This window comes from Anastrepha obliqua, chromosome 5, assembly GCF_027943255.1.
Source record: "Anastrepha obliqua isolate idAnaObli1 chromosome 5, idAnaObli1_1.0, whole genome shotgun sequence".
Lineage (NCBI taxonomy): Eukaryota > Metazoa > Arthropoda > Insecta > Diptera > Tephritidae > Anastrepha > Anastrepha obliqua.
The window spans coordinates 17,306,456-17,331,831 of NC_072896.1; the positions used below are offsets into that span (position 1 = coordinate 17,306,456).

Sequence of the window (25,376 nt, forward strand, 5' to 3'; positions counted from 1 at the left end):
GAAAGAAAAGATTTGGAAATATTCTCGCATGCAAAGTTTTCGTAAATAGTTTCACAATTTCAATCAAATACATTGAACGTCCCACATATCCCAAAAAATTCAATAGCAATTTGAATAAAATATAATATAAAAATATGTATTCATGTCAGAATGTGCATATTATTGGCTTTTTTTTCTTTTTCAATTATACAGAATTCAGAATTTATATGGTTAACCTCTATTTCTTCATACCTTTTAATACAGCTGAAATTCATTTTAAATAAAGTTGTAAATTGAGTATTTGTAAATTGAGAATTGTAAATTTTGAGTATCCACTGGTATTGCACTTGAAATCTTAATATTTTTATAGCTGGCATACAATTTCTGTATTTCTGTATGTAGACAGTGTGGCAGCACTTTGTTACGAATATCAATCAATTTCTTCTCTTCTGCACGAAACGACTGAAAAATTCCTGTGAATATTATAAGAATTAAAAAATACGAATAAATAGGATAATTTTGCGTTTTAAATGCGAAACATTCAATAAACGTTATTCAGTTACAAAATTTAATTTGTTTCTAATTAATTGCGAACAAAGATTTGCAAACGAATTGTGAGGTGAGTGTGTGTTCGTGTAGTATATGTTCGTTGGTGTTGTAGCAGTGGCAGTAGCAGCAGCAGTGGCTATGTAGCCGAGGCAGGCACAAAAAACAGGCATATAGAAATCGACGGGTGTGAGAAGCAAGAAACGGGTGCGTAGAGTAAAATAATAAGCACAAGGAATGGACGAATATAAAGTGAAATACGAGATTATCAAGTTTAAAAAGCGAGCGGGAATAAAGTAAGAGAAATACAATCGATCAAACGAATAGGAAAAAACATAGGCAAATGAAAATATCTTTGAAACCAGGAAGACAATTTTAAACAGTAAATATAGCAGTAAAGTGGCAAGTGTTTGTGCGCAAGTTGGTTAAGAAAGGCAACCAAGGATCAAATTTAAGCCCTGACAAAACAGTTAGTGAGAAAACAGTGACAACTGAAATAGTTATCCATAACAACGTTTGTGTCACAAGTGCAATTAAATTCAATTAAGCAATTTAAAATTAAATTAATTTGGTATGCCGTGAATTTTTGTATATTTGAGTTGATATGAGAGTACATAAAGTTACATGCCTTGTCAAGACGAATAGTGAGTCTTATTGCCCTCTAAGCTACCACCCAGTTTATTGGTTATTACACTTCAGTATATGTGTTTCCATCGACATATAACTTCTGCCTCTTGTACGTAATAAAGAATTTCTACATTGTCATTCTGTGTAGCAGACAAAAAGACACTACGCGTCAATCAGCCAGTCAACGACAACAACGTAGTGATTACTCGGTCACATTGGCTTGTGGAGCCATTAATAATTATAGCCAGCAATCGCATTGTGTCAGTGTAATCGACTCTAACGAAAGACACGGGTGGAGTGTAACAACGAACACAACAACCTTATTGACAGTGCAACAGAAGCGCAAGTGGCTGCATAAAAGCGACTATGTAGCTGTTTTGCGGGTATGGAACTGGTCAGTGTATGAGCATAGCTTGTTTGTCGCTTCAGAATGTATAATACATTGCACGCTGTATGAGGGTATAACTAACTCGCTCATTATTTCTTGCACAAAGCATGGTTATAGTGTAATGTGGAGGAGCTACAATTATGTAAAGAAAAACTCTTTGGTATTTTATAAACATATTTACAATCTTGTTACTATGAATTTGTCCAGCGATCCCACCTATCCCATTGGTATTAATGTAACTTTCTTTCTGTATACAATGGAAGTTAGCAACTTATTGATACTGCATATTAATGTCTTTAATTTGTTGTTCCTTTTTTGGTGCCTACGTTGCTGCTATTTGTTTTCTGGTTTTTAAAATGCACAGTTATGGGCGATTTGACACACATTAAGGTGGAGTGCCAATTATAGAGTGTGTGTCTGGTTTCTATTATTATTTGATTTTTCGTTTATTTTTCTACGGGCTTTCTCTATTTTTATACACAATCATATCTTTTTTTAACCTGCCTATATAAATTTAAATGAATACATTAAATAAGAAGTTGTTTACACATGATTCTATTGTATCGAAAACCCATGTATCGATTTAATTTTTTATTTGCTACATGGCTGCTCGGTTTGTATGAATAACTTAGCAACCTTTCTAAAATTATAAAAATAACCCGCACTTTTTAAGTGTTTGGCATATGCTAACACTCCAATATTCTTGCATACGTACACCGTACATATTCTTCTATTTTTAAAGAGAAATATTTCCCAATTTACATGTTGCAATGGTCTGGGTGGAAAATTGAATTAGAAGAAAGTGCATATTTTGTGTTGAAAGTGAGATTATTCTGTTCCTCCCAAAATTTTGGTAATTGCTTTTATAATTCTGTACTTGGATATTTACATACGCACACTGCTTTGTTTACATTACGCGGCCATACAGCAAATTTGAGTTTGTGCGTGTTTATCATGTACATATGTACATACATATTTACACAATTATAAAGACCGCGTTCATACAGCGCAACTTTTGTTGCTTCAACTTTATGAATTCTCTTTTGGTGTTGCCCGTCGTGTTCACATACCGCAACTCCTTTGCTTACAATTAGTTGTTAGTCTACAGCCAAGAACAACATTGAGAAGAACGAGAACACGAAGTGCGTTGACAGAGCACGGCAAGTGGGTGACCCTCTCCTTTTTTCGTCACCCCTCTTCCATAAAAGTTGCCCTGTTCGAACGCGGTTTGCGATTTGGGTATACACCCGTTTTCAAAATAGGAGGAGCGTGATGATTTATTAAGATTTACCAATTTTGTTCGTATTTATTTTTTTTATATTGTGTACAAAAATCTAGCAAATTTCAAAAAAATACATCAAAATAACCAGTATGGAATATATAGAAAAATTCTGGGTAAGCAGTTAGCCTATTCAATTATAACTCGTATAACAAATTGCAAGTTTCAAGTAGCGAGTTTGAAATCGCTCAAATCGCTCGTGTTGATTTTTTGCAACAAAAAATTTAAGCTTTGAAATTTTTTAAAGATTCTGAAGAAAATTTTTATGAAGATTTTTTTCTTCTCCTTTTTTTGCTTATTCTATTTCGAATATTAGCGATCATACAATAATTTTTTTCACACACAATTTTTTTTACTACCATTAAATAAATCTAATTTATATTTTTTACAATTTCTCTATAAGTATCACGATATTTAGCAGCATTCCATAGTTCAGCTATGTCAAGTTGTCAAGTTTGTTAAATTTTTGAGAAGTTTGTACAAAGTTCGGGGCTTTGAGTTATTTAGTTTTTGCTGCAGAATGCACTACAATTTTATAATATAAACATAGAAAAAAAATTAAATACAAAAAAAGGTTAGAATTGGTTGTCGTTGTTGTAACAGCTTACTTAGAATTGGTAATTCGTCGCGCTCCTATTATTTTGTAAAAGGTGTAAGCTCTGGGCATATTTGATGTGAAAGTATTTTATACCACGCAACAACAATTGATAGTGTATTTCTCCTAGTGTATTTCTGCCATGAAAACGCTCCTTAATATATATATGTATATATAGGGTCCAGCACTCAAAGACTGCTCGCGCACCTGATGATCTGATCACCTTAAAGTAAATAAAGCTTTTGTCTATCGCACCATTACTCGTTACAATGATATTGATAGCATCGCGAAACGTCAAGGAGGTGGTCATCAAAAGACTGCAACGTCAAAAGAACTGAAAATATCTGACCGTAGCATTCGCCGCATATTGAAAAATAACCTTAAACCCAAGCCTTACAAGATCCAAAAGGCGCATGATCTCAGACCAAAGCAGCAACAAGTCAGACTTGAGAGAGCGAAGTAGTTGCTTCGCTTGACCGAAAGCGGTAAATTTCCGATCATTGTGTTTTCTGACGAGAAAATTTTTCAAATTGAGCTATTCGTAAACTCCCAAAACTATAGGGTTTATTTGACCGACCGTTCATACGAGAGTTTGAGTCATCGATTGGCCGCCAGGAGGCAGCACCCCCCACAGGTAATGGCTGGCGTCTAGGTAAATGAGAAATATTATCGGGATAGTATTCTAGAGGTTGCTTTGAAGCCGTGGGCAGACCGTGAACTTCATAACGTCCACACAATGGCTCTCAAGTTCACCAGACGCGAATCCGATGGATTATTCCCTATGGGCCGTTTTGGAGAGCAAGATCCGAACTAAAAGTTTCACCAGTCTCGTTTCGTTGAAAAAAGCCATTGTCCGAAAAATGCCTACAAGTCACATTCGGGCAGCTTGCAAAGGCCATAGTCAAGGCAAAAGGTGGTCATATCGAGCAAAAGTAAATTGATTCTTAATTTTGTATAGGGTGATCAATTAAGAGGAGTTTTTTTCATTTGCGTTTTTTTTACAGATCGCGCGCGAGTTGTGGCAAACTGTCATCGTGGATTTGTTGAACAGCGTTTGGCATTTCATCATGGAAAGACTCACACCGCAACAACGTCTACAAATTGTTCAACTGTATTATGAAAATCAGCGTTCTGTGACGGAGCCACTTGCCATACAGCTCGTGAAGCAATGACTTTATTGAGAAGTAATTTCGGAGAGCAGCTGATTTCACGTTTAGGACCTGTGAGTTGGCCACCAAGATCTTGTGATATCACACCTTTGGACTTTTTTCTTTGGGGATTCGTGAAGTCCAAGGTCTATGCTGATAAACCAGCTACGATTGAAGCTCTGGAAGCCAACATTACGCGTGTTATTCACGACATACCAGTCGAAATGCTCGAACGAGTGATTGAAAATTGGACCTTCAGAATGGACCACCTTAAGCGTAGTTGCGGCCAACATTTGAATGAAGTCATATTCAAAAAGTAAATGTCAAAGAATGTCCTTTCAAATGATAAATAAAGGTTTTGAACATAATTTACATTTTTGTTTTTTTTAACTATTGAAAAAAGCACCTCATGATTGATCACCCTATATTATTTTCACACATTTTTTACTTTGAATTGAATACAAGTAATTTTCAAACAAAATGTATGGCCTTTTTAATTGGTTACACTTCGAGTGCCGGACCCTGTATATACATTTTATACCATATAATGACACTCTTTGTCAGGTTAATAGGCTCGATGGGTTTAAAATAACCTCAATATCATAGATGAGCACAGCACAATCGTCCATAAAAACATGCTACAGGAGTGTGCTAAAGTTATTCGGTCGTGGGTTTTTGATTGTAATTATACACATATTTTGTAAATTTGCAGGAATTCTAAAACTAGTAAAGTAAATAATAAATTTCTAATTTCTGATACAAGGTGGCACTTAGTATTGGTAATTTTAATTGAGCACATAAATGCATTCATATTCGTGCGTATAAGCATAAATTTGTGCTTGAGAACTCTGATTACGTCAAGCCTTGCTACGCCATTTAACTGTTTTATCAAGTAGGTAACGTAGGTATTACTTCTATTAACCCTTTGCGCTCGAGTGGCGACTCTCAATCGCCACGATGTTTCATGGAGCAACTCGAACGGGGAGTGAGTGGCGACAGTATTTGTTTAGACTAGATTTCTGTATATCCAGTTCATAGAAGCTCACTATTGGTTTATGAATAGGTCCCTCAGCTGTTTATGTCTTTTCATAGGAAGTTTAAAGTATACTGTATATACTCTTTTTCACTCATTTTAATCACTCATAAAGTTTTAAGGCCATATAAAAATGGAAAATAGCAATGTGATTAGCTCAAGTGAAGATGAGTTCGATTTTGAACTGCTTAGAAACATATCTATTCATGGTGAAATTGGTGGTATATCAAGTGAGAACAGTGATGAAGATAGTGACATAGTATTGGGTGTATGGAGTTATTATATCCAATTAAATAGTTTTTATGGTATCCAATAAATAGTTTTTATTATATCCAAAAAATAGTAAATGGAACTTAAATAAGTTGAATCAAATTATGGTGTGGTCTCGTCGCCGGTTGAAAAGAGAATAAATTTTCATTGAATTTTAAGGTTGACATTATTTGACGAACTGACATAAAATTGATTGAGCAGCGGTGCTGCCACATGTCATAAATTAATTCAGCAGCGGTGCTGCCACATACTCTCCCACCAGTGATTGCATATAATCACGTTAAGAAAGTCACAAAACGATCGGGTTTTTTTGATACTCGACCTGAACGTGTTGCAACTTCCGTGGGTGCACTTTTAGAATTAATGTGTTCTTTGGAATTACAATTTACATTTGATGTCTTAATACTATTTTGTACAATTTTCTGTTTATTATCTTCTTTGTTGACATTAATTGCATCATCGTCTATTATTGCGGCTTTCAGTCGGTCCAGAGATACTGTTGATACTTTGCCATTTACCAGAACGTCGAAATGTTTTTCTTTATGTTTCACTACTTTAAATGGGCCATCATAGGGCTGCTTAAATGGTGGTCGCACAGAATCATCGCGAATGAATACATGCGAACAATTCAAAAGTTCTTTTTGCACGTGAAAATTGTTATTTGAATGATTAGACGTGACAATGGGTTTTAATTGACTCATAGTATTTTTAAGATTGTTGACAAAATCTGATGTGTAAACTAGGGGTTTGTCATCAAAGAAATCGCCTGGCAATTTTAGCGTCGTAGCGTAAATTAACTCTGCCGGTGAGGTTTCAAGGTCAGCTTTGAACGTTGATCGAATACTAAGAAGTATCAGAGGTAATGAATCATACCAACGCTTGTCTTTGTGACACATGATCGCAGTTTTAAGGGTGCGATGGAAACGTTCAATCATGCCATTAGCTTGTGGATGATAAGCGGTAGTGCGTAAATGCTTGCATCCAAGAAGTCGATTTAACTCCTTGAACAAATTAGATTCGAACTGTCTACCTTGATCAGTGGTAATAAAACTGGGTGTCCCAAAATATTGGACCCAACCATGAATAAGAGCTTCGGCTACAGTTTCAGCCGTCATATTTTCGATGGGAATGGCTACGGGCCAGCGAGAAAAACGATCAATACACGTCAAACAATAACGAAAATTGTTGTTGGTAGGGAGTGGTCCTATCAAATCGATGTTGATGTGTCTAAAACGACCATCGGGAACATTGAAATTAACCAGTGCAGCTTTGTTGTGTTTATGAATTTTACTCTTTTGACAAGGTATACATTGCGCTGTCCACTTGGCGACATCAGATTTGACATTTGGCCATATGTAACGTTCAGTTACAAGTTTGATGGTAGCTATTTTACCGGGATGTGACAACCCGTGCACAAGGTTGAAAACTTGTCTACGGAGGTTCTCGACAACAAAAGGTCTAATAACTTTTGTTGAAGTGTCACAATATAAGTGTAGTTGTGAATTGGGTAGAGAGATTCTGCTCAGAGCGAGAGAATGTTTGGATTTTCCATCAAGAATTAGTTGCAGTTCGTGATCATTAATTTGTGACTGTGCAAGAAGGTCAAAAGAAAATTTGTCACAACTGACTTCCTCAATTCTAGATAAGACATCTGCTACTATGTTGTCTTCGCCTGAAATGTGACGTATGTCCGTGGTCATTTGACCAATAAAGTCCAATTGTTGTAATTGGCGTGGCGAAGCTTGTTCGGGTTTTTGAGAAAATGCGAAAATGAGTGGTTTGTGATCAGTGTACACAATGCATTCGCGTCCTTCGATCATAAATCGATGATGTTTAATTGCTTGAAAAATTGCAAGAAGTTCACGATCGTATGTACTGTAACGTTTCTGAGTGTCTGTCATTCGTTTAGAATAAAAACTAAGGGGTTGCAACTGATCGTTTGAAACCTGATGAAGCGCTGCTCCAATGGAAAAATTACTGGCATCGACTAGAAGTACTAATTTCGCGTTTGGAATAGGGTGCGCTAAAAATGCGACGTTAGCGATATCAGATTTACACTGTTCGAAAGCGTCAGAGGTTTCATCGGTCCAAATAATTGGGGAAGTGTCTTTTTTCTTGTTGCCTTTTATAAGAGATTGAAGTTTGCCTTGAATAAATGCGGCATTTGGCAAAAATCGACGATAGAAATTCAAAAGTGCGATGAAACGTCGGAGTTCGAAGGCTTTTTCAGGTTTTTTGAACGTTTTGATAACTTCAACTTTGTCAGACAGTGGTATGCTTCCGCTTTTTTGGATTAAATGTCCCAAAAAATTTATCTCACTTTTACCGAAGGTGCATTTTGCTAGATTGATTTTAATATTAACTTCGCGTAAACGTTCAAAAACTAAGCGTATATGATTTTTGTGCTCCTCGGTGTCTCTAGAGGCGATGCAAATATCGTCGATGTAGACTACTACGAAAGGTAAATCATGGAATAAATTATTCATGAAACGTTGAAAAGTTTGAGATGCGTTTCTCAAACCAAATGTCATTACATTGAATTCGAAGAGACCAAAAGGGGTAATAATTGCTGTTTTTTCTTTGTCTTCTTCGGCAATTGGAATTTGATTGTAAGCACTTACGAGATCAATCTTTGAGAAAATTTCCTTATTAGCACAAATGTGTGTCACATCTTGAATGTGAGGTAAAGGGTATCGATCAGGCGTGGTGATAGCATTGAGCATGCGATAATCGCCACAAAGGCGCCACTGACCTGTCTTTTTTTGAACCATATGCAAGGGGCTTGCCCAAGGACTTTTGCTTGGTTGACAAATACCAGCTTTGATCATCAGTTCGAATTCCTTTTTTGCTATTGCTAGCTTTTCTGGATTAAGACGCCGAGCACGGGAGAAGACTGGTTGTCCACTTGTAATAATCTGATGTTTGACTGAACTTTGTTTCAGATTATTACCTTTATTGAAAGTAGGGGGAAGCGTAAGATCTTTGAATTGTTGCAATAAATCGCTAAAAATCGAGTTGTCGTCAATAGTGTTGACTCTTTCATATTGAATTAATTGAGAATTGCATTTGGTGCGTAACTTAGTTTTCGCATCGATTAATTGCTTGTTCTTGATGTCAACTAAGAGACCAAATTCATTGAGAAAATCTGCACCTAATATTGGCTTTGCTACATCGGCGATGAGAAATGACCATGTGAAATTACGTCGAAGTCCAAGGTCGACTGAAGAAGTGAAATAACCGAAAGTAGCTATGGGTGTGCCATTTGCGGCGAAAAGTTTATAGCTATCGGGAATTTTTAATTTATTGAACAAATTTCGAGGTAAAACGGAGAAATCTGCTCCGGTGTCAACTAAGTATTTGCGGCAATTTGAACGGTCTGTGACAAATAAGCGGCGAGAAAAATTCAGACCCACTTCGTCTACCGCAAATGACGAAGTGGAATTTAGTTTTTTGAATGTTCATCACTTTTATCGTCGGGCTTTTTGAATGCGCAAGGCTGTTCACACTTGCGTGCCATGGCCCCAAAACGATAATGAAATCGACAATACGGTCTTTTATTACGAGATTTGGAACGTGAACGACTCGAATTGTGTGACTTCTGGGATTTATTTGGACTATTGTTTCTGTTCGCTCTAAATTCGCGAAAAGATTTGGCTAATTCATCGATACGAGCGTTCAATTGAAGGAGTGTGTTATCCGATTTGATCTCCGAAATTAGTTTTGGGGCAGTCAATTCGACAACTTTATCTGCTAAGGTAGCACAGGTGTTGAGGTCGTCGTTTGAAATTGCCACGACGGCACGAACGTTTTCCGGTAAACGTTCAATCCAAAGGGACTTGATTGCCTCATCGGTGAGAGCATTTTTGGCTAAATCACGCATTTTGCGTAGCAAATGTGACGGTTTGTCATCACCAAGTTCGATTTCAGTGAGTAAAACTCTGAGTTTCCTTTGATCAGATTGAGTGTATTCACTAATTAGACGGTTTTTAAGTGATTCATATTTGTTTTCCGCGGGAGGACTACGAATCAAGTTAGAAACCATTGATAAATACTCAGGTTCGAGAACAGATATTACATGATTATACTTCGAATTGTCGCGAGTAATGCTACCGTTAATGAATTGTGCTTCCATTTGTATAAAAAATAAATCCGGTTCTTTCTTAACGAATGTCGGTGCTTTTATAGTAATCCGACTGATTTCTGGTAAAGGCATAGAATTAACAGTACTCACGTATGATGCATTGCTTGACTGTGAAGTCCCGCTCTATTCGCTATCTCCAGGCATGTTGAATGCACGAAGTAGACTTTCCAAAATTTTGTCACGATTCGACTTCCAGACGAAAGATCCCTCAAACAATTTCTGCTAACGATCCTCTTGAAAAAATACGACGAACAAACCCTCGCAAATGTCGGCGCGTTGAAACCACGTGGCGGCAATAAGGTCTTCTTTTCCTTAATTGCGTTTATGGATATCGTGTTAAATTTCGTCCAAAAAAATTGCGAGTGAATTCCGTTTAAATAATCAAATAATCAAAAATTATTTTTAAACGTCGGGGTCACCAATATGGAGTTATTATATCCAATTAAATAGTTTTTATTGTATCCAATAAATAGTTTTTATTATATCCAAAAAATAGTAAATGGAACTTAAATAAGTTGAATCAAATTATGGTGTGGTCTCGTCGCCGGTTGAAAAGAGAATAAATTTTCATTGAATTTTAAGGTTGACATTATTTGACGAACTGACATAAAATTGATTGAGCAGCGGTGCTGCCACATGTCATAAATTAATTCAGCAGCGGTGCTGCCACAGGTGTAAGAAATAAGAAAATTAGATTAATCTGTATATATTATAAATTCATTGTATGCTACATATAAGACACTCGTAATATATACGCAAAATCGTCTCGAGTTGCTGCTCCACCCGAACGAAAAAGTCGTCGAGCGCAAAGGGTTAACCTCTTGGGGAGGAGTGTCGGCCTATAGCCGCCCAAGCCGTTTTACGGTTGCGGACGCGTGTCGGCATTTAGCCGCCCAAATTAGTTCGTAGCTGTAAGGCTGGCGACGTCTGTCGTTCTGAGCGATAATATATGCATAGATATAGTAAAAGAGTTATGTTTTCATTCAAAGACATTAGGGGCCCTTAGCGATGAAGTCTTATCTTCTTTATAATGCAAAATTACCATGTGAGACGACGGTAGAGTCAGAACGGATTTCAGTTCTTCGATTTAGTCTCTCAGGGTCTCTGTCAGAGACCAACAAAACTTCCTTTTGTTGTTTTTTTTCAATTTGTTTGCTTATAATTATTTTTTGATTTTATGAAAAAATTTTCTTGTGTTAAATAAAGCCTTGGTTTTATAACTTTCAACGTATTTATTTTCTTTACTGCGCACTGCAATACCTCTCGTCCTCAGCGACGCTCGCCCGTCGAGCGGCTCCATCCCTAAATAAGCTTTTCGATAATTTAAGAATATTATATTATAAATAATTGTGTGCTTTTGGGAATATACATACGTAAGAAATATTTTCTGCACTACATAATTCCTTATCACATCGATTCATGCAAACCAGCACGCACTGCTATCAAACGTTTTTTTTTTTTTTGCAGAAAGTATTAATTTATACAAAAATATGTAAATATTAACATAAACAAATTGCTGAGCACCTTTTTCTCTCCTCTCCTTTTATAATTTCTCTGCAGGTATGGTTTTAGCCAGCAACGAATGGCTTAACAGTTGCGAAGATGAGCAAAAGACGACGTCAGGTAATTCACAACCAGCGACAAGTACAACTGCTACAACACCCGCAACAGAAATTCACGAGGGTGCCGGCCCAACGCCAGTTGCTCCAACGACAGAGGTCACCAGCACGACTAGCACCACAACTACAGCGAATCCAAATACACCACCAACATTAACAACGGCGCTCATTGCCAGCGCATATAACGAAATTATGTCTGAAAATAGGGAAACACATCATCCACAGCAGCAGCAACAACAACAACAACAGCCATCGCAAAATAAGAAAAACAGTATCAGCGACGTCTTAGTAGCGCCAGTTAGTCTGAACGATGTAAATACACCGACCGCTCAAGAAATTGTTAATAATAATAGCGAAGTGTTGAACTGTGATACTTCAAATGTAACTTCAAATTCTAATGCAAATAACACAAATGCCAATAGCAATATTAATGACAGCATTAGTGATAATAGTGGAGGTGTTGGCGATGCTGGTATGAATGCAAATACCGGCATCAGTAACAATGCCAATAATACCAATTTGTACTCCAATCCGAATTCAAACGCGAGCACACTACAGTCCGCCATTGTACGCCAATCGAAAGGGTCCACTGTCACCATCGGCACAGCACAGCCGGGCGGACTCATGCCACTCAGAGGCCCCATAACGGCGCAAGCTCTGAGCACCGCACTGCAGTCGGCTATGAATCTTAGCAATAATACCAAAACCACAAGTGGACCAGCGGTGGGCAATCTGCAAAATAATTTTCTCGGCACGCTGGACCTGGATATGGGTGCAGCAAATATTGTTTCACTGCAACATACCGTAAAAGAGATAAGTTCGTCTATATGCAGTGCGTTTGTGGAGGCACAATCAAATATAACCAATAACGCCAGCAATCCGGTGCAGAATGTAGGTACTAGCGGCAACATTAGTATGAATATGGAAGCTACGGAAAATAATGGTCAGGCGAAAATTGTACTGCTCTGCGAAGCAAACTCACATCCGTTCCAGACACGCACCATATTTCTAATGCCGAATATCGAATGCAAAGTTGGACGTTTGATTGCGAAGAGTAAAGCCTCTGAATCGAATGCGATATTCGATTGTAAGGTATTATCACGCAATCACGCAGTACTGTGGTACACAGATGATGGAAAATTCTGGGTGAAAGATACAAAATCATCAAATGGTACTTTCATTAATGAAAATAAACTGGGCACTGAAGCTGCAGAACTACATTTCGGTGATATTGTTAAATTTGGTGTCGATGTGCTGGAGAATTCGCGCAAAGAAGTTCACGGCTGTATTATAGCTTTCGTAAAGCTGTACTTGCCCGATGGTCGTGAGGCCATATCAATCGATACGACCACCCAACGCTCACAGTATTCAGGCGAAGGTCGTATCAGCTACGAGGAGATGCATCGCTTGAACTTGTACATGCAAGAGGTGTCACAGAGAGAGAAAGCGCTTAAGTCGAAACTTTTTAATATACAAAATGTTTTGGATGCAACGCGCAAAAATTCAGCGCTTTGCTGGCAATCCTTAATTGCCGAGGATCAGTTGCTGCATCGCATCAATTCATTGGAGAAAAAATTGCAGATAATGGAGAAGAATGTGCCAGAGAGCGTACTGCGAAATGAGGTAAATAAATATTGATGGGTATTTTAGAGAGTTATGCTAGGATTGCTAGGGTTGATAGAAAAGATTTTTTTTAATAGCGTTCGCCCCACGACAGGCAAAGGTATGCCTCCAAGTGTATTTATGGCATGAGAAAGCTTCGCCCTTTGGAGAAGGTAGTAAACTTTAGGTCCCTCTATTTGTCGGAAATATCAAGCTGCATACCACAAATAGCAGGAGGAGCTCAGCCAAACACCCAGTAATGGGTGTAACCTTGTGATGTTCATATGGCGCAGTAACTGAAGGGGTCACGGTGGTCTAGAGCTCGAAAATTTAGGGTATTTTCAGGATTTTTTTTTACAATAACAATTGAAAAACGATATTGAAAATTTTTAGGCTTTTTATTTAACTTCTTTCACATACAAAAATGAAAAAAAAATTTTTTAATTTTAATAATTTTAAAAATGGCGCTGAAGTTAACAATCCCGAAAAAGTGAACCTGGACGGTGTCGTCCATTTTGGCTTTTCTATTTATCAGAAACACAAAACACAAAAAATTTTTAATCAATATGACTGCAGCTATGTCCCTATGTACTAAAATAAAAAATATAAAAAAATTTGACAAGATGGCGCGGTTTTGAATTTGATACTTGAAAATCCGTTTTTTTCAGTTTTTAATTAAAAAAAAATACGAAATAATAATATGATTGTAGTACGGGCGATAGCCATTGATATTGTGAACAACATATTAAAATTTCAGACGATTCGGTTGAATAGTTTTTTTTTTGTTGACAACACCAGGCCGAAAAAAGTAGTTTTGAGATAATCGAGTTTAAAGTTTTGCGAGTGGCCGCGTGACGAATCTGACTCGACCTGCTAAAACGGCTGTAGAATCGAAACACTGGGAATACCTTCCATAAATTTGTCAGTATATTCTTAAAAGCCTTTCGAAATATCAAAAAACAAAAATTGATTTTTTGAAAATTTTAGACAACCGGTACCTCTTTAGTCGAATTAAGGGCGAAATGAGCTATAATTTCTAGCTTAAGTCTTGTAAAAAAAGCTTTTGATATACATTTTACAATCTTTAAACTATTCTTTAACTCAAAAAGTTTCAATAAAATTTAAAAATTTGCAATAAAACAACTTAAGGGGTTACATGGGTTTCGTTGGTTCAAAAAATCGATTTATTCTTTATTTTTTTTGCTTATTAATTTCTACAACGCGCTCCAAGCCACTTTTATTGTTACTCAAAACTTTAAACTCGTCTCGGAACTGTGTTTTCAAAGTCGGTTTCAAATGTTCTCGAAAACTACTCCACCGATCTTGATGAAATTTTACACAGGTGTTCGAAATACAATTTCAATTTTCAATTACAATTATTAAAAAAAAAAAATGTCAAGCAAATTTGACCGAAATTTTCATTTTTTTGCAAAAATGTCTGCCAAAATTCCAATTTTTACTTTTTTTTTCTTTCCTTCGTTCAAGCACGAGTTTATGGTCTTAACTAAAGCACTTACTTTTGTTTTTTCATTTTTGATGAGCCTGTCAGGAGTTATGCTGACAACGCGGACGCACCATTTTTTTCGAGGGGTCACCGGAAATGACGTCACAGTGGAGGAGTTTTAATGTTTTTTTTGAAAATTTCAGAAATTATTCTTTAAATATAGACATAGAAAAAAAATATTGAAAATAGGCCTTTTTTTACCCGACGAAACCCATGAAACCCCTTAACTAACTTAACATCTTAACCCTCCGTTGGACACCCGGGTATAACCAGAAAAGTCTTTTTCGACTTTGGACGTGATTTTAACATATTTCTCTTGTAGCTGAAGACTTGAGCTTCTAGTTAGCTTCCTAAAATTTAATTTTCTCACGATTTATGGATATAACCTTTTAAAAATGATTCTTGAACAAGACGGGAAAAAGGCCAGACCCGCGAGACCAACCGAAGGTTTTAAAAAAGATGTCCAACGGAGTGTTAACGAGGTCTTGTTCATAGCATTTATTTTTATATAATAAATTAAGTTACTCAAGGAGAAGAAAAGCTTTTAAAAGCGCTTACGTAGAAAAGAAATTAGATGGCGCTGTTTATTCATACAAAAAATTTCTAGAGGTGTGAAGGCAAAAGGATAAAAAGTTATTTTTTTAAGTAAATATGAAAAAAGTAAAATAAGAAATTTATTTGATTATGTATGCCGCTACCAATTGACTCAGCGACATTAGCGAGCGGTGCACCCAAATAGGCGCGGCCACCACTGATTGCCCCGAAATAGGGAAATTTCAAATTATAATAGCATATCAGCAACTTGCAAATCAGTACTGATTGATAACAAGTTTCATATGTTTTGTTTAAAACATTTTGGATACAGTTAACATTTAATTAGTTCCCAACAAATTGATTAAAAACGTTTTGTAATTATGTTCACTACAAATTTGACTGCTGAATAAAATCCCTAATTGAATTATTTCTTCTTTTTAAAGGTATTAAAACTGCTCGAAGACAAAAACTCATATCAACTTACAGCCAAAGAAGCCTTACGCAAAGTCTACCAGGAGCGCTGCGACGCACTGCAAATGCTCTCGAAAATGGAATTGGCCTATGCCAATTCGGATGGTGAATGCAAGATATTGCGTGATCAAATAATGAATACGAAACAGTCACTACAGGATGTGAATACACGTTTACAGCGCCTCGAAACAGATTACAATGAATATAAAGAGGAAGCCGAACGTAAGCAACAGGAGATAAAAGAACAAGAAGAACTGCGTATTGCAGAAATGATGGAGAAATTGCAACTGCGTGAATTGGAATGCGACGATTTGCGTCGTCGTGTATCCGAATTCATGTTGCAGCGTGCTGAACTGGTGGATGAAGAGGAAAAACAGCTGCAATTGCAGGCCATTGAGAAGCTAGACGCAGTTATAGGCGATATGGATTTGGGAGAGGATGACGATGACGACGACGACGATGATGACGAAGATGATAATAGTGATGTGAAAGGTGATGAAGGTGACGGCGAACATAAGGAGGATGGAAACGAGAAGGATGGTGGTAAAAAAGCATTGCGAAAGTCAGCGGTGGCGAAAGGTCTCGAGGCAATGAATGGCGTGGAAGCGAAAATCATGAATAGCAGCAACGAAAAAGAGGTAAATTCAAAAAAGTAACTTAGAATAGAAACTTAGTAAAGCTACCTATGCTTTGAAGAGTATAATATTATTGATGCTTTCCATTTCAATTCAACCGGGCTATTCGGGTCATGTTCTTCGATTTCGATGTAACTGAAATATGTTGCTCTCTGGTCAAAATAATGCGACACGTATTTTTTTGTTCGCCCGAAAAAAATTTTTTTCAAGAGTTATCGGCAATTTTGTTTTTCGGCTCAAACTCGATTTTTTTTAATTCTATAAGAAAATTTTTTTTTTAAATGCCCATAACTTAGTCAAAAATGAACCGATTTTAATAATTCTGAGTTCAAAATGATTGTAATTACTTACACGAACGACTTCATGTAGAAAAAATTGCAAAAAAGTAGTTGGAATATTTCAATATTTCAAAAAGTGTATTTTTTTTTTTTTTAACTTTTTCCAAATCAAAAGGACATCTCAAACTTTAATTGAGCTGAATGCCTAGTAGCTAAAATGAGTTGTTTTTGAGTAATGAATTTTTGAGTAAAAACCTGTTTCGCACTTTTTGTTTTTTGCAAAATAAAACATTTTCAACTACCTTTATGCAACTGTTTCTGCACGAAGTCGCTCGTGTAAGTAATTACGATTATTTTGAACCCAAAATCATTCAAATCGGCTTTTTTTTTGACTAAGTTATGAGTAATTAAAAAAAAAATTCTTATATAGATTCTTTCCATTTCAATTCAAAAGGGCTATTCGGGACATGTTCTTCGATTTCGATGTAACTCAAATATGTTGCTCTCTGGTCAAAATAATGAGACACGTATTTTTTTCTTCGACCGAAAAAAATTTTTTTCGAGCTTTATCGGCAATTTTGTTTTTCGGCTCAAAATCGATTTTTTTTTAATAATATAAGAAAATTTTGTTTTTAAATGCTTATAACTTAGTCAAAAATGAACCGATTTTAATAATTTTGGGTACAAATGGATCGTCATTACTTACACGAGCGATTTCATGTAGAAACAGTTGCAAAAAAGTAATTGCAAATTTTTTATTTTGCAAAAAAACAAAAAGTGCGAAACAGGTTTTTTACTCAAAAACAACTCATTTTAGCTACTGGGCATTCCGCTTAATTGAAGTTTGAGGTGTCCTCTTGATTTGAAAAAAGTTATAAAAAAAAATACACTTTTTGAAATATTGAATTTCGAAAAAATTTCAATTTTTTTCTTTTTTGCTAAATAAAAAATTTCCAACTACTTTTGTGCAATTGTTTCTACATGAAGTCGCTCGTGTAATTAATTATGATCATTTTGAACCCAGAATTATTAAAATCGGTTCATTTTTGACTAAGTTATGGGCATTTAAAAAAAATTTTTTCTTAATATATAATTAAAAAAAATCGAGTTTGAGCCGAAAAACAAAATTGCCGATAACTCTTGAAAAATTTTTTTTTCGGGCGAACAAAAAAATACGTATCTCATTATTTTGACCAGAGAGCAACATATTTCAGTTACATCGAAATCGAAGAACATGACCCGAATAGCCCGGTTGAATTGAAATGGAAAGCATCTATTAGATAAAAAACTTAACGTGTATTTGATATGTACCAGTTCCACTAAGAGCTTGAATGAAATATTTGCACATACCCTTCATGTTCTAAAACGTTGCCACGTTGCTCTCCGCTACCAACCGGCATAGTTAAGCGGATTGTACGTGACTACTATTGGGTTGGTCCCTGAAAAACAAAAAACATTTCTTTTTAATAGCGGTTAACAACGTGTGCATTTCTGTCACAGAAAGGGCTTATAAAATGTTGTACCGCTCGAAAGCGGTGCATAAGTGAAGATCCTTCTTTGGTTAGGAAAACAATAACACGCATATCATAAACTGGAAAAGCGCACCCAAAACCCTCACAAAAGAAATAAGCATATCTTTTAAAAGAGCAATATGTGATATGTATATGTAACACATGAGCTAAAAAGTCCCGGCCTTAGTAAAGAAAACACATTTTTTTGTTGTTCAAAATCCGCTTTACTCATCAACGTAATTTCCATCAATAACAGCGCAATCATTCCAGCGCCGCACACTGGGGATTTTTGTACAGAGATGCGGAAAAAAGTATACATCCCAAAAAATATTTACATTTTTACTACTAACGAAGATGTATATATTTGTGTATGAAAAGAACATGTTTAAAAACTATTTTTTAAAAAAATTTTAAAAAACAATGCTTTTTAAAATTCATAAATTTTATTTTTAAAAATATATGGAAAGAACATGATTTAAAACAATGTTTAAAAACTGTTTTAAAAAAAACGTTGAAAATCAATGTTTTTTCCATATAAAAATATATATTATTTGTAAAAATATGAAAATTTTTATATGGAAAGCGTTTAGTTATTATCATTGCCAAAAAATAATCAGTGGCGCCTGGTGGGACCTGCAATTGATTAAAACTGAAAGAGACGCTACTAAGCAACACGTTGATACTAGTTTCTGACCGTAGGTAAATGTGGCTCAACTTTCAGATCCAAGAATATGAAGGAATATGATTTTTTTTTTTTTCGTAAAATTAATTATAAATAGATAATCAAATGCTTCACAGCCTTTGTTCTTCCGGCTAAAATATATAAAAATATCGTACCCTAAATGAAAAATAAAAAATAGGAAGTCGGCTCAAGCAAAAGGAAAAAAAACCACCTTGGGCTTTGAAGTTTTTTCTACATCAGTTCAATACTATAAAAAAATTATAATTTTGACATATCTATAAAAAAAAACTGTAAGTCGGAGTTTAGTAATTCTTTTTGATTTTATTGTTGGTTCTATTCTGGAATTTAGAAATACCATTAAACATTGCGTAGGTGGTATGTTGCAAATTTGACTTTCTTCCGCTAAATCCCCAGTGTGCGTCGCTCTAACATTTCAATACCACTTTTGTAGAACGATTTATCTTTTGCCTCAAAAAGGCCTCAACTGCAGCGATAGCCGCTTTATTCGAGCGAAATTTCTTACCTGCGAGCATTTTTCTTTAGGATATGAGAGCAATTCGAAGTTCGATTCATGTATCATAGTTTTGCCATTGTCCACACGATGCGTTTTGGTCAACAGTGAGCAAACGCAGCACCCACTTTGAAGACGTTCTTTTGATATCTTTACGATGTCAGCTAACTCACGCAACTTCACTTTTCGATCATTAAAAACGGTTTTGTGGATTTTATTGATATTTTCTGGTGTTACCGCCTCAATTTCACCTCCACTGGTCCACTGCGTTGTGCATCATCGGTGTCTCTACGCCCATGTTTGAAGTCTGCAAACCATCGTTATGGTTGTTTCTGTTAGAGCGGAGTTCCCATAACACTTCAAGCCATTACTTCGCTTGAGCGGTTTTTTTTTTCATCAAGAAGCAGTGTAAAATTAAAACACGAAACTCTTTTTGACCCATTGTTTTGAAAATAACAAAAGTAGATTCGCTCTTATCCCAAAAACTCACGAACTAATGAATAGAATATCATGAAATTTTAACAGCTGGCTTTTTAAGGTTAGCACTCACTGAAAAAGAAGTGAATGCAATAAAACTAGTTGGGTGGCCGCCGTAGCCGAGGGGGTTGGTGCGTGACTACCATTCGGAATTCAGGGTAAATGCAAGTTCAAATCTCGGTGAAAGTCCAAAAAAAAAACTTTTTCTAGTAGAGGTTGCCCTTCCGCAGACAATGGCAAACCTCGGATTGTATTTCTGCCATGAAAAAGCTCCTTATAAAAAATATTTGCCGTCGGCTTGAAACTGTAGGTCCCTCCATTTGTGGAACAACAACCAATTATATATACATATATATATATATATAATCTTTGTGTTAGGCCTCTGACTTTTCAGCCCATGTGTTAAGAGTTCACGTGCTAAAGATCGAAGTAGTGAAAAAACGAAGTCGAAAATAGTTTATAAGCGACTCTATGTAACCCAAGGGCAGGCTTGTTCTCGTAGATTATTTTCGTAAAAGTATCACAAATTCTATATATTTATGTAAATTAATGCTTTCTTTTACTGTATTTTAGGTGTTAAACATTTCACCCAAATCGGATGTTGCGCAAAAGAAGTGCAAGCAAAAAGGCAGCGCCAAAGAATCGACAATTCTCAAATGGCTGCAAAATTCCGATCTGAATCAAAAGGAAGGTTCCATCGATATTTTCAAAGCCATTTGTAATGAGTCCGATTCGAGTGATGAACCAGATCTTCCAGCGATTGAAAACGATGCTGTGAACGTGGACAGTGAAAGTGGTATTGACACCAATACAACTTCAGCCGAGGAGATCAAATTGAAATACAAGAAATCGAAGAACAAATTACAAAGCGTACAGGCCATACTATGTCAATTAGTAGAGACAGAAATGGCAAAAGAGTGCTATAAATCATCTGTTGCTGTTGAGCACAACGATGAAGAAAATGAGGCTTTAAAGTTGTCCGGAAATGAAGAGGGGCATGCTTCGACGAATGACGATCAAAGGTTGGTTCTACTCAAGCGCAGTGTAGCCATGCTGAGTGAAGCGTACAAAGAACTCTGCGATAGTTTGAATGAGAAAGAGATACATAAGTCATTCACGGCGGACATGAAAGAGATATCGCCGCAACTCACAACAATTGCTCAGACGCAATTCGAAAACTATGCACCACTCAATACCAGCGGCGGCAGTGCAGTAAAAAGGCTGAGCACACAGGATACACTGAAGCCGCTTGCAGAGGCTGTTGAAGATGAGGTGCCTGAATTCGACTTGCGTGAGAGTAATCTGCAACCGCAGCACAAAATTGACGAAGAATGCACCACTGCAGTGACTACGCCATCCACAATCGTTTCGCCCGGCGACATAGTGGACAAAGCAATCAGCATCAGTGAGGAAGTGCTCGCATATCAGCAACAGATAAAAGAGCTGAACCAGAAGCTTGAACAAGTGGAGTGTGATGCGCAAAATACACTGGAAATCATGCAAATTGAATGCGACACTTTCAAAGAGAAAGTGACGCAACTAACCAAAGTAGTTCAAAAAGAGTGCGAGGAGAAACAAGAGCTGGAGAAACTGCTCGAAGCGCGTTCCAGTATGGAGAAAGTACATATGCCGACAGAACAAAGCACGGAAAAACGGTTGGATGCGGCAACGGCAATCAAAATGCCACTAAGTGGAGCCGCAGTACCTGAGGCTAGCGCTAACGAAAAGGCGTCGGAATTGCACGATTGCAGCGGCGATGAGTTGCGAGCCGCTGATAAGGAAAATTCCACTAGCGACAAATTGGATGCGGATTTCGAAGCGCAATTGCATGACGACTTGGTGGCCATAAATAGTAATGCACTGCAGCGCGAGGAGGAGCTGATCGTGTACAAAGAACGTTTGGAGAAGACGCAAAACGACAATCTGCAGTTGCGCAACGAGATAGCGACTTTGCTACTGAAATCGGGCACACAGGCTCAAACGCATATGGTCAAGCAATTGCTAGCATATGGCACAGTAGTGGTGGCCATTATTGTTTACTTTATCACAATGTATTTCTAAGTGCTGCTGTTTGCCGTTGTTTTATGTATGTGAAGCGAAAGTAAGCGAACTCGAACGAGGAACGGATAGATAAACATATAAAATACATCAAAATAAAGTGGGAGCATGTTAAAGCTAAATTAGGGAATTAGAACAAAGCGAACGAATACAAAGTAGGAAAATGCTGTGAGCACTTGCAGCAATTTTGCGATTTAAAGAGCAGCAGCACAGTATACATAAGATGGTTACAAAAAAAAATTTACGTCCAATGCTGGTGCATTTTTGTGCGGTTAATCGCAACGAGACCAGCAGACTGTCGTAGCAAATGCGTTCAAGCATTTCACCACATTGAGCCAGCAATGAGCTGTGTCGTCCATTAGGCTTCGATATGTTGAATTTTCCCAAGCGGTAACATTTCTCGATAGCCAAGTTCAAGGCAGCTTCAATGTTCTCTAAATTCTTTCTTGCCAAGTATTCGTTCGACCTATACTACGCCACACACACACACACACCTACACGAAAAATCAACAACACATACGTGCAAGAAATTAGTTTCATTACGAAAAAATGTAGATATTAGCAAACTCTTAGTTTGTACAAATATTTAAATTGCCACAAGAAATACTTATTACTAAGATAAACGAAAAAAGCATATACGCATATACAAATAAAACACCAATTCATACTACAAGCTAATTAAAAAAAAATAAATTATAAATAATCTGAAAAATGTATAGCTTTAATGATAACTGAGAAGCAAACAAAAAGCATAGCTAAACGCCAAGAAATTATATGTACGTATGTATATTTACATGCATCTGTGTGTAATTCTGTGAAATAAGAAAATATGTGTGCTAAAACAAAAAAATTGTATCAAATTGTGTGCATGTGTGCATTTACATACCTAAATTAAGTGTGGCGATAATTTCCAAAAACGAAAAACAAAAACACATCTAATTCAAACATACAAATCTAAGCCTCACACACTCATCTTTGCTGCTTGCTGGGCTGTTACCTAATTGCTATTGCATTCATCGTGCGTTGCAATTAAGCGAATGTTGCATTTTTTTAAACTTAATTTAAATTATTGCATACTTAGACTCACAAAAACAAAATATACATATATACAAATAAAAATAGCAAACACGCGTACACTTTATAGGAACACGTATTATAAAAGCTATTATGAAATCGTAACACAATCACAAACTATATATATATATATTCTTATTCTATACCTTTATGGCGCTTGTTCAACATTTACATTCAAACTTACGTAATCTTACAAAACAAAACAAACTTATTATTACTGTCGTGGCCGGCAAAGTAAACTCCCGTACGAAGAGGAAGTGTGCGCAAATTATGACAATGTTTGATACATTTGTGTGCGTATATTATTTCAAAGTTGTTGCTACAATCGGCCACCCCTATAATTACGCATAATACCTATGATTACACTTAATTTTATTTTCGACAAAGCGTAGATTGAAATACAAAAATAATAACTGAAATTTATTTCTATTTTTGTTCTGCTTTTCTTTATTTGCCAATTTAATCTGTATCGAAAATGAATTAAAATTGTTAGAAATAATTTTCGAAGTCGAACGCCCGCCCGTGCAGTACAATTATAATTCCTTGCGCATTAAAATTCATATTTTCAAAAAAGAAGTTATTTTTGTAATTTGCTATATTTTCTGTTGAGATAATGCACATAAAACATGATCTGTTTTTATTTAAAAAATTTTAGGCTGTCCCACATGCATCCGCAATGTGTGCATGTGTAGCAGTGCAGTTGTTTTTTTTTTCTTTTTTTCAAAATCACAATTTGTGTGCTCTACATTAATGATGATTATTATTATATACTGCTATTATCATTACTATTATTTAAATTGTTAGTTTTTAGTTGAAATTATTATTATCATAATTTGTAACATCATAATTTTATAAAAAAAAAAAAATTTATGAAATATGTATGAAAAACAAGCGAAATATAATATTTATGTAAAATTATTTGAAATTTGTTGTGCAAATTATCTAGTATATTTATATATGTATGCTATTTAATGCGACACACAGCCAACCACGCATCTTAAATAAAACGAAATACGAACCATAGAAGTTAAAGAAATCACGAATAAAAAATTATGAAAATTCTTGTATATCAAGAACGTGTTCTTTATGATAAATTATACCATATATTATTAGGCCTGTTCATGAAGCAAATAATTTGTAGCAATCAAGTTTTGGTGCTCATGTACGCAAATATCTTGCAAAGGAGGGGAAAGTGAGAGAGCAAAATAACAACAATTCATTCTGAGGGGAAGTTGCAAATTTTTACTGGATACATTTTTATTTGCAAGAATTTGCAAGTGAAAAAAACAGCTGATCGCAAAGTAAAAAAAATAAAGACGAATTAAAAAAAAATGTGCGATTTTCCCCGCCAACAATTTAATCAGCTGTTCGTAAAACTGGCACATTGTTACTGGTTTTGCGTTCATGTATTTTTTTTTTTGATACTTTTCTCGATGAGAGCGAATTCTCGGAAATTACGTTACTGGATAATTTTTACAAGAACAGACCTAAAGGGTTTTCCAATAAGAGGTGTTATTTTGATATTCAAAGAAAAATGCTATTTTTTATAATAATATAAATGATCAGATGTTTATTTCATTATAAAGAGGAAGGTATGCCGTGAATAGTGGAAAATAACATCAGACAAATGAACACCACGACCACGCTTACAGGACAATATCCTTTTCAAAAAAATTTTCCATAACCGAATTGCAAAGTGGCTGCCCTATGTCCTCGATAGCTTCACGAATTCCATCTTTGAGGTCTTGATTCGACCCTAGGCTGTTGGCGTAGACCTTCTCTTTCACATGGCCTCAAAGAAAAAAGTCACAATGTGTTAAATTTCAAAATCTCGGTGGCCAATCATGATCACATCACCTCTTCGAGAGATAAAACGGTCTGGAAGCTTTTCCCGTAAAAGATCAATGGTTTCGTTGCTTGTGTGGCACATAGCGCCATCTTGTTGAAAGTAAACATTGTCCAGATCAATACCATCCAATTCCGGCCATAAAAAATCGTTAATCATCTCTCGATAGCGCAATCCATTCACCTGTTATTGGGAAAACTCTTTATTATCGTTTGACACTACACCTCCAGTAATGCGTTTCACTAACACATTTTAACGATATTCGCGTTGTTTTCTTTCCTCAACCGCAATTTTAACGATTTTGCTATTCGGTAACCCACTTTATAACGATAATCGATAAAACTAAATCAGCTGCTGGGTTAACCTGTCGATTATCGCAACCTAAACGACGTCAACTTTGGTGTGGTTAAATTAAACGAGAAAACAAGAATTAGTAGTTTGAATTATAACTATGAAATTATATTAAAAAAAAACTTATTAAAACAACGCGAATATGTATTTCGAGTATTTGGCCTATTTCGACTTATCGCGTGGAGAGGAGTTAGTGAACCCTCAAGCAGTTGATCGA

At 36.1% G+C, this 25,376-nt stretch overlaps 1 protein-coding gene across 8 annotated transcripts; it reads left to right on the forward strand.

Annotated features, from left to right (window-relative positions):
• Positions 1 to 405: 405 nt before the first annotated feature.
• LOC129246822 (sarcolemmal membrane-associated protein) lies at positions 406 to 24,029 on the forward strand. 8 transcript variants are annotated; one of them, XM_054885457.1, is made up of 4 exons: positions 406 to 598; positions 11,567 to 13,248; positions 15,709 to 16,374; positions 20,404 to 24,029. In XM_054885457.1, the coding sequence occupies exons 2-4, from the start codon at positions 11,569 to 11,571 to the stop codon at positions 21,889 to 21,891; spliced, it is 3,834 nt and encodes a 1,277-aa protein (XP_054741432.1). In that variant the 5' UTR covers positions 406 to 598; positions 11,567 to 11,568; the 3' UTR covers positions 21,892 to 24,029. The 8 variants fall into 8 exon arrangements, with proteins under 8 accessions (XP_054741432.1, XP_054741435.1, XP_054741439.1 ...); XM_054885460.1 differs by lacking the exon at positions 406 to 598 and adding an exon at positions 615 to 732; XM_054885464.1 differs by lacking the exon at positions 406 to 598 and adding an exon at positions 801 to 821.
• The last annotated feature ends 1,347 nt before the right edge of the window (positions 24,030 to 25,376 follow it).

What these genes read in the sequence shown, in the direction of transcription:
- LOC129246822 (XM_054885456.1), top strand. Translation starts at nt 1,130, where the DNA reads ATGAGAGTACATAAAGTTACATGCCTTGTCAAGACGAATA. An exon ending in ATGCCTTGTCAAGACGAATA is followed by an intron (nt 1,170 to 11,566) that starts GTGAGTCTTATT and finishes ATTTCTCTGCAG; the next exon opens with GTATGGTTTTAGCCAGCAAC. An exon ending in AGAGCGTACTGCGAAATGAG is followed by an intron (nt 13,249 to 15,708) that starts GTAAATAAATAT and finishes TTCTTTTTAAAG; the next exon opens with GTATTAAAACTGCTCGAAGA.